The sequence below is a fragment of the Cryptomeria japonica genome, chromosome 10 (genome assembly GCF_030272615.1).
Source record: "Cryptomeria japonica chromosome 10, Sugi_1.0, whole genome shotgun sequence".
NCBI lineage: Eukaryota > Viridiplantae > Streptophyta > Pinopsida > Cupressales > Cupressaceae > Cryptomeria > Cryptomeria japonica.
Genome location: NC_081414.1, coordinates 201,306,616 through 201,317,902, shown reverse-complemented (window position 1 = coordinate 201,317,902; position 11,287 = coordinate 201,306,616). Strand labels below are relative to the sequence as shown.

Below are 11,287 nucleotides of genomic sequence, written 5' to 3'. Positions count from 1 at the left end.
TGAATTTGACGACCTCTTCTTCGAGGTGCTCTTTTGTTCCATAAATCCCACCTCCATTTTTATATCCTAGAAATATTTATCCAATGTAGCCCATTTATTAAATATAGATGCCAAATTCTTCATAGCATTCTAAAAATCCTTGTTCACAAATTCCTCTAGCCACTTTTGTGCTTTTTTGAATACCAGAGATTGATGAAGGTGAATTTTCAGTTTAGTTGTTTGTAATTAGACCATTTGTCAGTTGAAAATTTTATTCACGAGGTTAAAGTATTTAGTGATTTTCTCCACTATTTGACAAATTTGAATACAAAGGATGCGGTAGTTCTAGTTTGACAAGAAAATAGCAACCGCATCTAATTTTTTATCTAGGGCACTTTGGTTAGGAGAGCAATCTAGAGGATATTTCCTTTAGGTGGAGGATCAAGGGGAGTTGATTACACTAGGGTAGCTTTGGGAATAAAGCCTAAAGGTTTTGATAGAGATAGATTTGTCATCCAAGATCGAAATAGGGGACTCCTTTGGGCAGTTTTTAAAAGCAACATTTTTGCCTTTAGAATCGTGGGGTAAGGTCAACGATAAGCATTTTTACTTTGTGGGTGTCATCTTTTGCCTTTGAATGAGACCTTTAGTGTATTAATTAATTAAAAACCTTGGAGGTTTACAATGGTCATCCCAAGTTCATACTTTTGGAAGGAATATGAGTTGATGGTGATGACACTCAAGAATTTCTCTTGTTAGGAATTATGGAGATAACAAAGAGATCTTGTGATATTGTGGAGATCAAAGAATGCTTCGATCCATTCTAATAATTTTGAGAACAAACTAATTAGGCAAGGATTTTACTAGAATCATTTTGATGACATTACAAGAATCACCTTGAATAATGATATCTTGATTTTAACTCCTAAGTGACATTTGTAGGGTTTGCTCAACTGTGTACCATTGATATTATTCTTTGCATACAGATTTGGAAATTTTACAATCTCCTACTGAGTAAAGAGATTTGGTGTCCTTCCTCTATGCATTCGAGCACTGTTTGTGTTTCATCCAAGTGGAATTCATTTTTCCTATGTGTTCCATGTCCTCAATATTTTTCTATGCCATGAAGTCAACCTTGGTCAGCAACCCACATGGACCATTCAACAATCGACACCCATTGGTATTAAGGAAGACATGTCGATTTGTTAATTTCCTTCATTTCTAGAATTTTAGACAGACCCATCTTCCATTACAACGAAGATTCTTCATATCGCTATAGCTAGGACCAACTAACAAGAGGCAATTATACCCATATAGATATACAATGTTATACCGAAATGCAAATCATGTTGCAAAGAAAAAAAAACTATCACAAGGAAATGGAGCTTATCGCTATAGCTTAAAGGTTCACAAGAAACATTATGGTGTCATGCCAAAACTCCAAGTCATACCGACAAACAAAATCATATCACTCAGTCCATGAGCTTGTCACACCGAAATCCTAATCGATAATAGCGTAATCCAAAGGGGCAACCAAAAGGTGAAAGGGTCTTTTCGAAAGGGCAGTTCATACCGAAAAGCCTTTTTGCCGGCACAGGCCCCACATAAATGGGTAACAGCTTTGACCAGATCAACAACTTGCATAGACACATGATTATGCGATTAAAACAAGGAGCTAGTTAGGGGTAACTCCATTACCCCCCTTTCTACTTGGTACTTGGGTTCCCCAAGAATATGACACCACAAATGTGGACCAATCAGCAACTGGCAAGTGGATATCACTTGAAAATCAGACAAGGTGGGTGCGTTATTGGGTGTTGGAAAGCGATCACATAGCACCATGACACCAAACTAGAAACCATGATGACCAAACAAGAAGTCCATCACACCGAAAAGGTACTCTATCGACATAGCACATGAAGGACGATAAGAAAGGAAAATGATCTTTGATGAAGCACCATGTCTCATTGAAAAGGTTGCTGCCATATGGAATTTCAATAGTTTTCAATCTACAACCTTCATGAACCAAAGATGATGGATCAAACACACTAAGAGACACATTTGGAGAATGCACATCATTTGTAATCCATACTTTTGCACAAATTCAGCTCATAATGTCTACTTTTCATCTACCACCAACACTAGTTGACATCAATGATAATAATGCCAACATCAACAAGGAACTTCCATGGTCTCTTTTGGTTCCTAAGGACTGTTATTTTATTCTTCCTCAACTACCTTGTCAAGATAGAGGAACGCGAGCCAGAAAAGGTCCCTACAATAAGAGGACGAGAAAAGGGATTAGACTAGTTGTTTGTGATGACTTTGATATTATTAGGAGGCATCAACGTTCTCACCAAATTGTTTACAAAGAAAACACCTATTTATATTCTAAATTCTCTTTGTTTGTACGTTGTTAATCTTGACAACCTTTATATGACAAGCAGTCCACCAATAAAAAGATAGCTTTGGGGATGAATTTTTGCTTCCATAGATTCAACTAATTGAAATTTTAGGGTTGTTTTGCCTCAAGAAAGATAAATTGCATGTTTACAAAATAATTACCATCATGACATTCCAACTAAATGAGAATATCTTTACAATGAGTTCTATAGTATCTCTGATTGGAAAGAATTTTGATGAGTTCCTAAGCCAAAACACGAATTTGAGGGTCAAAGCAGTTAGGGACAATTATATAGGTTGGGTGAATGATTGAGGAATCCCAATTATTTTTGACTAAATTTTCTAGTCTTCTTTTTAGATCCAATTGAATAGAAGAAAAATTTGGCTTAAATTCCAAGGGGTTGGAAAAATCCAAGGATATTCCCATAGTTTAATTCTTACATCATTCCAAAAAATCCCACTAGAGATACCAGGCAAGAAGATCCCTATTTTTAATAAGATTATTCCAGACATTTGATACTTTAGGTAGTTGCTCGAAATGGAGGAAAAAGATTCCCTTAAAAGAATTGATATATTTAGATATCATGGTTTTAGACCAATTTTAATCCTAGTTGATGAGTTTCTAATTGATATTGAGAGGAGAGAATGATTCATTTTCTTAGACTTTCTTATATCCAAGCCTCCATTCTATTTACATTAGAAAGATGAATCCCAGACTACTAGAGAAAGCCTATTATTTTTCTCAGTTAGTGACCAAAGGAAATATTCCTTATATTTGTTCTAGGTTAGAACTCATAGCCTTGGGAATAAATAATAGAGAGAGTATGTACACAAAGCTACTTTGAAGTAAGGCATTCAGTAGTTGAAGTTTTTTAGTACTACTAAGAAGAGCCCCTTTACACATAGCCAATTTCATTCAAACACTTTCCAAAAGATTATACCAAAGTAAATACTCAATTGTACCATTAGTGAGAGGCATTCCAAACTATGACGAGGAAAGAAGATCGAGTTGGTTATTGAGAATATTCACAATATTTTTTTCCAATCTTGGGACCACATTCATGAAGAAGATAATACTTTTATTGAAATTAACACATTGAAAATATATTTTGCCATAGTTAGATAGGATTCCTCTCCTTTCTTTGGCTTACATAGTGGAGGCTTTTTCTAGAAGTAAGGTGTAATCTACAAATTCTTGATGTGAGATCAACTGAAGAGATGAGGAAGGGTTGGAGCCTCTTAGATGGCCCTTGAAAATGCTATTTTCTATATTCCATGCCACAACTTAAAGAAGAATGATTAAATTTTAAGGATAGAGCTCGGATCCCTTGTCTTATTCCCCTAAAATATTTAAAATAGATAGACCTAAATAGGATGGAGATAAAATAGAAAATTCTAAAATTTTAGGAATTTTACCTCTAAATCCACTTCTATGAAGAACAAATGTAGAGAAATTTCCTTGACTGTTTATGCAATATTTTAAAATATGATGATTTAGAATCATACTTTATTTATTAATTTTTTCCATTGAGTGGAGTATTTCATTAACCACTAGGATATAATCTATCATTTGTCTTCCAGAAATGAAGCTTTTCTGATTGATATGGATCATGTTTTCAATAAAATGTTTGATATGTTTGAAAAGTCATTTGGAAATAAATTTATAGACAAAATTATAGATACTAATAGGTAAAAATTCAGACATTCTATTGGCCCCCTCTTTTTTTGGGAAATAGGACTAGGAAGGTGTGGTTACGATCCTTTAGAAATTCAACAAAATGAAAGAAATAATTAACTTTTTGGATGATACATGAACTCACACTATTCCAATGTATTTGAAAACAAGTGAGAGGAACACCATTAGGCCCAAGAACCTTGAAGGGATTTAAATAGAAGACAATAATATATTCATTTCCTCCTCAAAAATTGGCCTTTCAGTAGATTTTAAATCCAAATTGGAAAGGGAGAAAGGAGTTACCTGTAAGAGCTATTTTATTAAAGCCTCTAGTTAGCAACTCCACTTCATTTGAGGATTTAAGAGGTCTTTGAATAATCTAACAGCTTCTAGGTGCAATTCTTCTTCAAAGGTTAGCCACCTATTATGCTCATCCAAAAGTTCTAAAATCTCATTCCCCTTCCTATGGTTAAGTGTTTATTGATGAAAAAATTTGGTATCACGATCTTCCCCATTTAATCACTAGCTCCTAGAACTTTACTTTGAATAAAGATTTTTTCAATTTCAATCAAATTATGAAGCTCTTAAATGAACACAATATTTGATTTAGCAGAGAGGTCCTCCGTTTGTCCCACTGTGTCAATTTCAACTTGAATGAAATACATTATTTCCTTAGGTTCTCTATTTCGCGTAAACATATTATCAAACGAATTCATATTCAAATCCCTTAGCTTATTTTTAATGAATTTAATCTTATGATTTAATTTAAGCATGATTGGACCCTGGATATCAGCCTTCCACCAGTTAGCAACATGAAGATCCTAATATCGAGATGGTGAGTCAACATGATTTCGGATTGAACTTGATATAAGGCCTTTCACTAGGAATATTTGCATTTTAGAAATAATTGAGAATGGTTAGAGTTGATCATGATTAGAGAGGAAAGTCTCCGAAGATCAATTATATCAATCAGGATGAAGAAATTTGCGATCTTCATTAGACATTTGTTAGAGGAAGGAGACAAGAAGTAGGAAAAGACAATTTTAGGAGAACCCGCATCATAATCCCATTTTCCAAATCTAGTATCACTATTTGGACAAACCATCTTGACTGGAGTGGGAAGCAGCTGAAAAGATGTCTCCAAGAAAAATCTTGAAGGGTGAGTGTGAGAATCATTTAGCACCCCAAGAATCAAATTTTTCGATGCTACAGGAGAGGATGAATGGTATAGGAGGTTAGATAGTTTTACATATTGAGTTATTTTACATACATTAGAGATTGTATGCTACATGAGAGACACTAGTTCTTTATATGTGTCCTTAAGTAGATAACTAAGGCTTGATAGTTTTACATTTTCTTCTTATGAATTTAGTTGATTATATCTCAATCCATGTGTTTTGGAGAATTTTTAACTATGGATAGTTTAGTCTGTCTTGATTCATATAGAGAGTATGGTATTATACATAGTGATTATATTTTGATTCACGTTTGTTGTAGTGTTCTTCTATACAATTTAGTACTTCTCAATTTACAAGATGAACGACGTCGTTGTGAATAGTTGAACTTGCATCAATTAGTGGAAATTATTCGATGGTTAGAACATAGATTTATATGTTTCTCTTGGTGTGTCATGTGTTAGTTACAAGCTCTGGGAGAGTTTTTTTTTTAGCTTTTTATTTGTGACTAATATTATCCAACATAGTGCAATGTTTTATATTTTCAGATGATGTAAGAAACGAAAAATAAATTTGATTTTATATTCCATCATATAATATATATGTTAGTATAAATACTACATAAATAGGTACTATTTTAGAAATAAATAAATTTTAGTAGTATTAATAATTGTTTTCTATTAGCACTTGTTTACTTTGTAAGGTACTTGTTGGGTACTTTTTTGCATGGAGCTAATTAGTTTGGGAAGTTTGGACAAGAAAATAATACTTTATAAGCCCATGCAATTTATTGTGCATTGATATCTTAAAGGATAATAATATTTTATTATTTTTGGCAATTGTGCTGCAATGTATTTTTTTTGTGCTAGAATAAAAATATAAATTGATTCATGAGTTGTAATTTAAATCACGGTGAATTATTTTACTATTTCTCTAGTCCTTGACTGATGGTAATAGTTGAATTCATTAATGCTTCATTTAGTTGATCATTATCTATGACGAAAAATAAATCATGTTGTTAACTTAAGAGTCTAAATGAATAATAAATTAGTGACTTGAGTAAGAAGGAAAGTTTCTAAGTGATAGGTCAAATTGATGGATTAAGATAAGGTAACTGTCGCAATCTGGGTCATTCAATTCCAACATCTTTATTTTCAAACACAAAGTAGATAATAGAATAGGTTCAAGTTGAGACTAGAACCCTTATATAAAACTATCACTCCACATTTCCATTCATCATCATTCTCTACATACTTATAGAAAAAAAAGAAAATATTAGAGTTCCCCTTTTCTATATTTTTCCATTTTCACAGTGATAATCATAATCTTTGTAAGCTATAGCATAGAGAAAATAGACATTGTCTCTTGATTTCTTTTTATCCAATAGTTTTTGTTGGTTTTCATAAATATAAGTATAAATTTATCCATAGGAAAAGACTAGTTGAATAATTATTAAAAGTCTTGGCAAGAACTAGAGTATCATGTTCAAATACATACTGACTTTATATACGTTTTACTTGAAAAATAAAAAATATTAGAATAGAAAATAAAACAATATTTAATTAGAGGTGAATTTTCTCACGAGAATAGACATAGGAGGGGAGATGCAGAAAACAATCCAATTATACCTAAATAAAAGATATAAGGCGATCAAGATATTAGTTGATGCACCAAGGCCATAAAGGTTCCAATTTACTGCATCTGCATAAGAACTATGAGAAGTAGGTTCTCTATGCAAAACAAACCTGACCCCACAAAGTAGATCACAAAATCCTTCGATCCCCTACGAAAATATTTGAGGGTCGTCTTTAGGTGCTAATAACTCCACCAGAATTTGAGGGTACAAAACCCCAATAAATAGATTAGATTTATGAAAATCAACATTTGTGAAACCATTATGGGTTACAAACGCTCGACTTGATGATTACGATGGGCAAGCAAGAACAATCAATCTAAAAACAACAAACAAATCAAAAAATACCAAAAGCATTCAGATGTGGAACAAGAATAGGAAAATCCCCATGAAAAAGTGTTAAGTATACTACTAGGTGATAATCGGGGGAAAGAATGGAACAATCAAGTAGGAAAGCATTGTTTGAAATAGGAGCACCAGGTAGGACCGAGTTAGAGGAAGGCAGTATTGTGCAAGATTTACATTATATTATTCAGTTGAAATTATTGTTTATTCTACTTTTGATCCGGAACATCAAATGAAAAACATACACAATTTAATCTAGAAGCTTATAAGCCTCTACTTCATGGACCATGGAAAACTCAAACCAATTCTAATCATGTTATTTTGGATTTTGTTTCCTTCCAAAAGTAGTTTATTTTAATTCATAAAAAATAGTACTTCTATACAAAAATAAACATGCTTCAAATGTTTTGAAGATATAAAATCACATATAAAAGTAATTTGTAGTTTCCTGTAAAAGTACATGAGTGAGTTTGTAACTAAACATAACGTGGAAGCTAACGAAAACCTATAGTGCATGCAAGAGATTGAGAGAAGCGAAACACAGGTGGATGTAGAATAATATATTTCTGTTATATTTAAAGTTGCATGCACCATTCGGGTGTCCAAGGTTAAATGCACACTTCAGTAATTGATTTTTCTCCCACTTGTAAGTAGTCCAAGATTCATCATCCTCGTGTGCCATACTATATAACCAGAACATTTATAATCTATTGTATATTGTCAATGTTATTGGTGTTCATGATTACACTATTACAAAGTTCCACTCTTGAAGGAAGTTCATTTTTGATAGTCCTTAAGAGTACTATTTGTCAAATTTCATACTCTATATTTTCATCTTCCACGATAATACATTTGATCTCTACCGTCATAGATGATATGGGGGCCGAAAACCAATATCCAAGGCATAAGTGAAAATGTACGAGGAGTGAAGTTTGAATTTAGAGGCAAAGCAAAACCATACATAAGAATATGAAATAGAATGGAGACCACAAAATTATTATAAACACATACTCTATGAAATCCTAAACTTACTAAAATTAGAGGTGAATTAAAATTGAATGATAAAATTGAATAACCAAATGTGCTTACAAAGGAAATAACCATGTTCACACTTCCATATACTCTATCATCATTTCCATAGTGATAATTGTATTCTTTCTAAGTTATAATATAGAAAGCATAGACATTGTCTCTTGAAGTTAAATTTTTTGGTTGTTTGCTTTCAATTAAGGAATATATAGTTAGGCATACGACAATATTAATTGAATATATATTAAAAATATTAGCGAGAAATAGATATATCATTCTTATATACATAACCAGTCTCAAAATTGAAATGAGAGAAAGTTAGTATGTTTCACTTGAAAAATAATATAAATTAGATAATTAAAGATCTCAAACCTCCTTTGTGTAAATATGTACAGAATAAGCAGGGCAATTTAAAAAACGGCAGAGTATAAGTTGTGGATAGAAATAGAGATGTAAAATTATATACCCGGCGAACACGAGAGAAAGTAAAATCCGGCCAGCCCGAGTCAAATTGACTTGTTCAGATGGCATTGGGACTGGGTCAATTCCAACGTCTCTATCGTCAACAGCAGAGTAAAGAATAGAGTAGGTCTGAGTGGAGACTAGATCTAATCCCTTATAAATGCCCGCCCCACATTTCAGATATTCACAAACAACAGACTAGCAGAAATCGGAATTGGCCTCTGCTCTCCCTTCATATACACCTGAGGATTGCTTATTTTCATCAAATTCATATAAACACAAGACGCAATTATAACTATGGAGGCTCTCAAGCTTACAAGAGTTCTTAAGAGTAATACAGTTTTGCAGACAGTGACACAGAAACATGGTCATGTAGGATTAACGAATTGTGCAAATAAATCATGGCGTATAAATCTTGATCGTTGTCAGGTTGTGGCTTCGTTGGATGGTCCAAGCACAAGATACCTGCAACAGAAGCAAGTTGACTTGTTCATACGCCCGTTAACCCAGTTTCACATAGACCAAGATAAAGATGAAGATGATGAAGAGATGGTTGTGGCAAAGCTGCGTTTGGTGGCGGCAGCAGCGGTAGACCGGGAAGAAATGCACGCTGCCCTCGCACAGCAAAGAGACGGATGGAACAAACTCCTCCTCCCCTCCCTCACCAACATCACACTGGCCGCTCTCATTCTCCAGCCTTTACCCAGCAATGATACTAATAACGTTGTCGCCACACTTTTGCATGGCTTCTCCACAGCTTTGATGTGCGGTATGAACAAAATGCAGCCTTCGCAGTTAGCGGAGGAGCAGAGAATGGCGGCACGGCTCTTCCGCCAGCTCAACACTGACATCCACACAAACCTTGCTCTGCCTCCCTACCTTCGTCAGGACAAGTGTGCAGACTCCTTCCTCACCAAGGCCTACAAAGCTGTACTCGCGTTGGATGAGGCTTATCCTCTGCCTCTCTTCCCCGGTATGCTCGACAAATTTCCCAAGATTGTACAACCAGCAGTTTGGTGGTCTCAACAACAAAATCATCAAACCCAGAACCAACCCCAAACTAACAACAACAAAACCATCAATGGATGGAGTGCAGAGCTGGAAACCGAGTTGAGGGGTGTTTCAGAGACGCTTAAAAGCGGTGATATTGCAGAGTTTGTTGGGCTCAGCCGCAAAGTATTGGGAGTAAACAGTATTCTTGCAATAACCGGCCCATTGCTCACTGGGATTGCAGGGGCATTGAATTTGAATGGCGCCATGTTATCTATGTCAATGGTGGCGGGCGTGTTGGGTGTTGTGGGCAACACACTGAGCCATGCAGGTCAGGTCGGAATGGTGTTTGAGATGTACAGAAACTGCGCAGGATTCTACCATTTGTTGGACTCATCCATCGCAGACACTTTGAGCGAGGCAGATCCAGAGGCCAGAGAAAACGGAGAGCTATTCCGTTGGAGATTGGCCTCGCAGCTGGGCCGCGATCCTCATTCTCCTCTTGCAGATTCTGCCTCCAAATTTGCCGGCAAGCTTTTCTGACTAATTGTTAATACACATGCACGGCCCACTTTTTCAGGCTCCGGCTTTGTACACTGCTATACATACATGTTACATGTGATTAATCCATACAATCTCTTATGCTCACTACAGCCTCGCGTTTCTCTTTCTTGTTCTACATGCTGCTTGATTTCTGATGCGTTATCCCATGCAGTTTTTCATTTTCTTTTAACACTATTTTTTATATTAACTCACCAGGAAAGCACGTGGAACTTACACACTACTCATGAGGATGAAGAAAGATTTGTTTTTGATCTCGTATTAGGATCTATGACTGTTGCATCTAAAACTATCTATTTTGGTGAAGCATATGTCCATCTGAATCAGCTTTATAACCAATGATTTGTCAGGAAAATGCCACGACTATAAGATTTTCTAGGTGCTAGCTCTGATGTGCACAAGTGCACACAAACTATGCTCATACACTTGAAACAAGACATGACTTTTCTTCTCTTATTAATCGTTCAACGACTGTTTTGGAATGCAAACCACACTTACATGAGAATAAGAATGAGATAGAGGAAGAAGAATGAAAGAAACCACAAGAAGACAAGTTACATAGATATGCCCGGAGAAAAGAATTTTGGAAAAACCCAAGCCTCGAAAGCACACGAGTCTTATGTATTATTTGCCAACATCAATGGTTACAATATGTTCATAGGATATCCATGTGAGACACTTCTGCACCCCTTTTAGAAAAATGTTGGAACGCAACGTTGCAAAGTCACTATGTACTTCCATCTATTTTATCCCTATAAAAAAACTAAAATCACCAATTAATACACTCATGCAGGTTCATTGGGGGCATCTACGTTAGATTTTTTACTTGATTTTGTAGTTTTGCGTTTGATTTTCACTCTCAGTTCTCCAAGGAAACATTCTTCACACGATTAAGATATCCCTTGGCTTATTCTTGTCATGTTTTAAGGTTGAACCATTGCATGGATATGATGTGCAAGATTTACTAGTTTGTGAGGACATCCAGACATTTTCCACTGACGTTCTTCATTCCTTGAGCATTTTCTATGTTGATTT

The 11,287-nt window shown here is 35.0% G+C and overlaps 1 protein-coding gene across 1 annotated transcript; it reads left to right on the top strand.

Moving 5' to 3' along the window:
- The first annotated feature begins 8,998 nt into the window (after positions 1-8,998).
- LOC131858850 (probable F-box protein At4g22030) lies at positions 8,999-10,234 on the top strand. Its single transcript, XM_059212316.1, has one exon. The coding sequence runs from the start codon at positions 8,999-9,001 to the stop codon at positions 10,232-10,234; it is 1,236 nt and encodes a 411-aa protein (XP_059068299.1).
- The last annotated feature ends 1,053 nt before the right edge of the window (positions 10,235-11,287 follow it).

Bases quoted from the DNA above. Each gene is read 5' to 3' on its own strand.
- LOC131858850 (XM_059212316.1), top strand. From the start codon at position 8,999: ATGGAGGCTCTCAAGCTTACAAGAGTTCTTAAGAGTAATACAGTTTTG.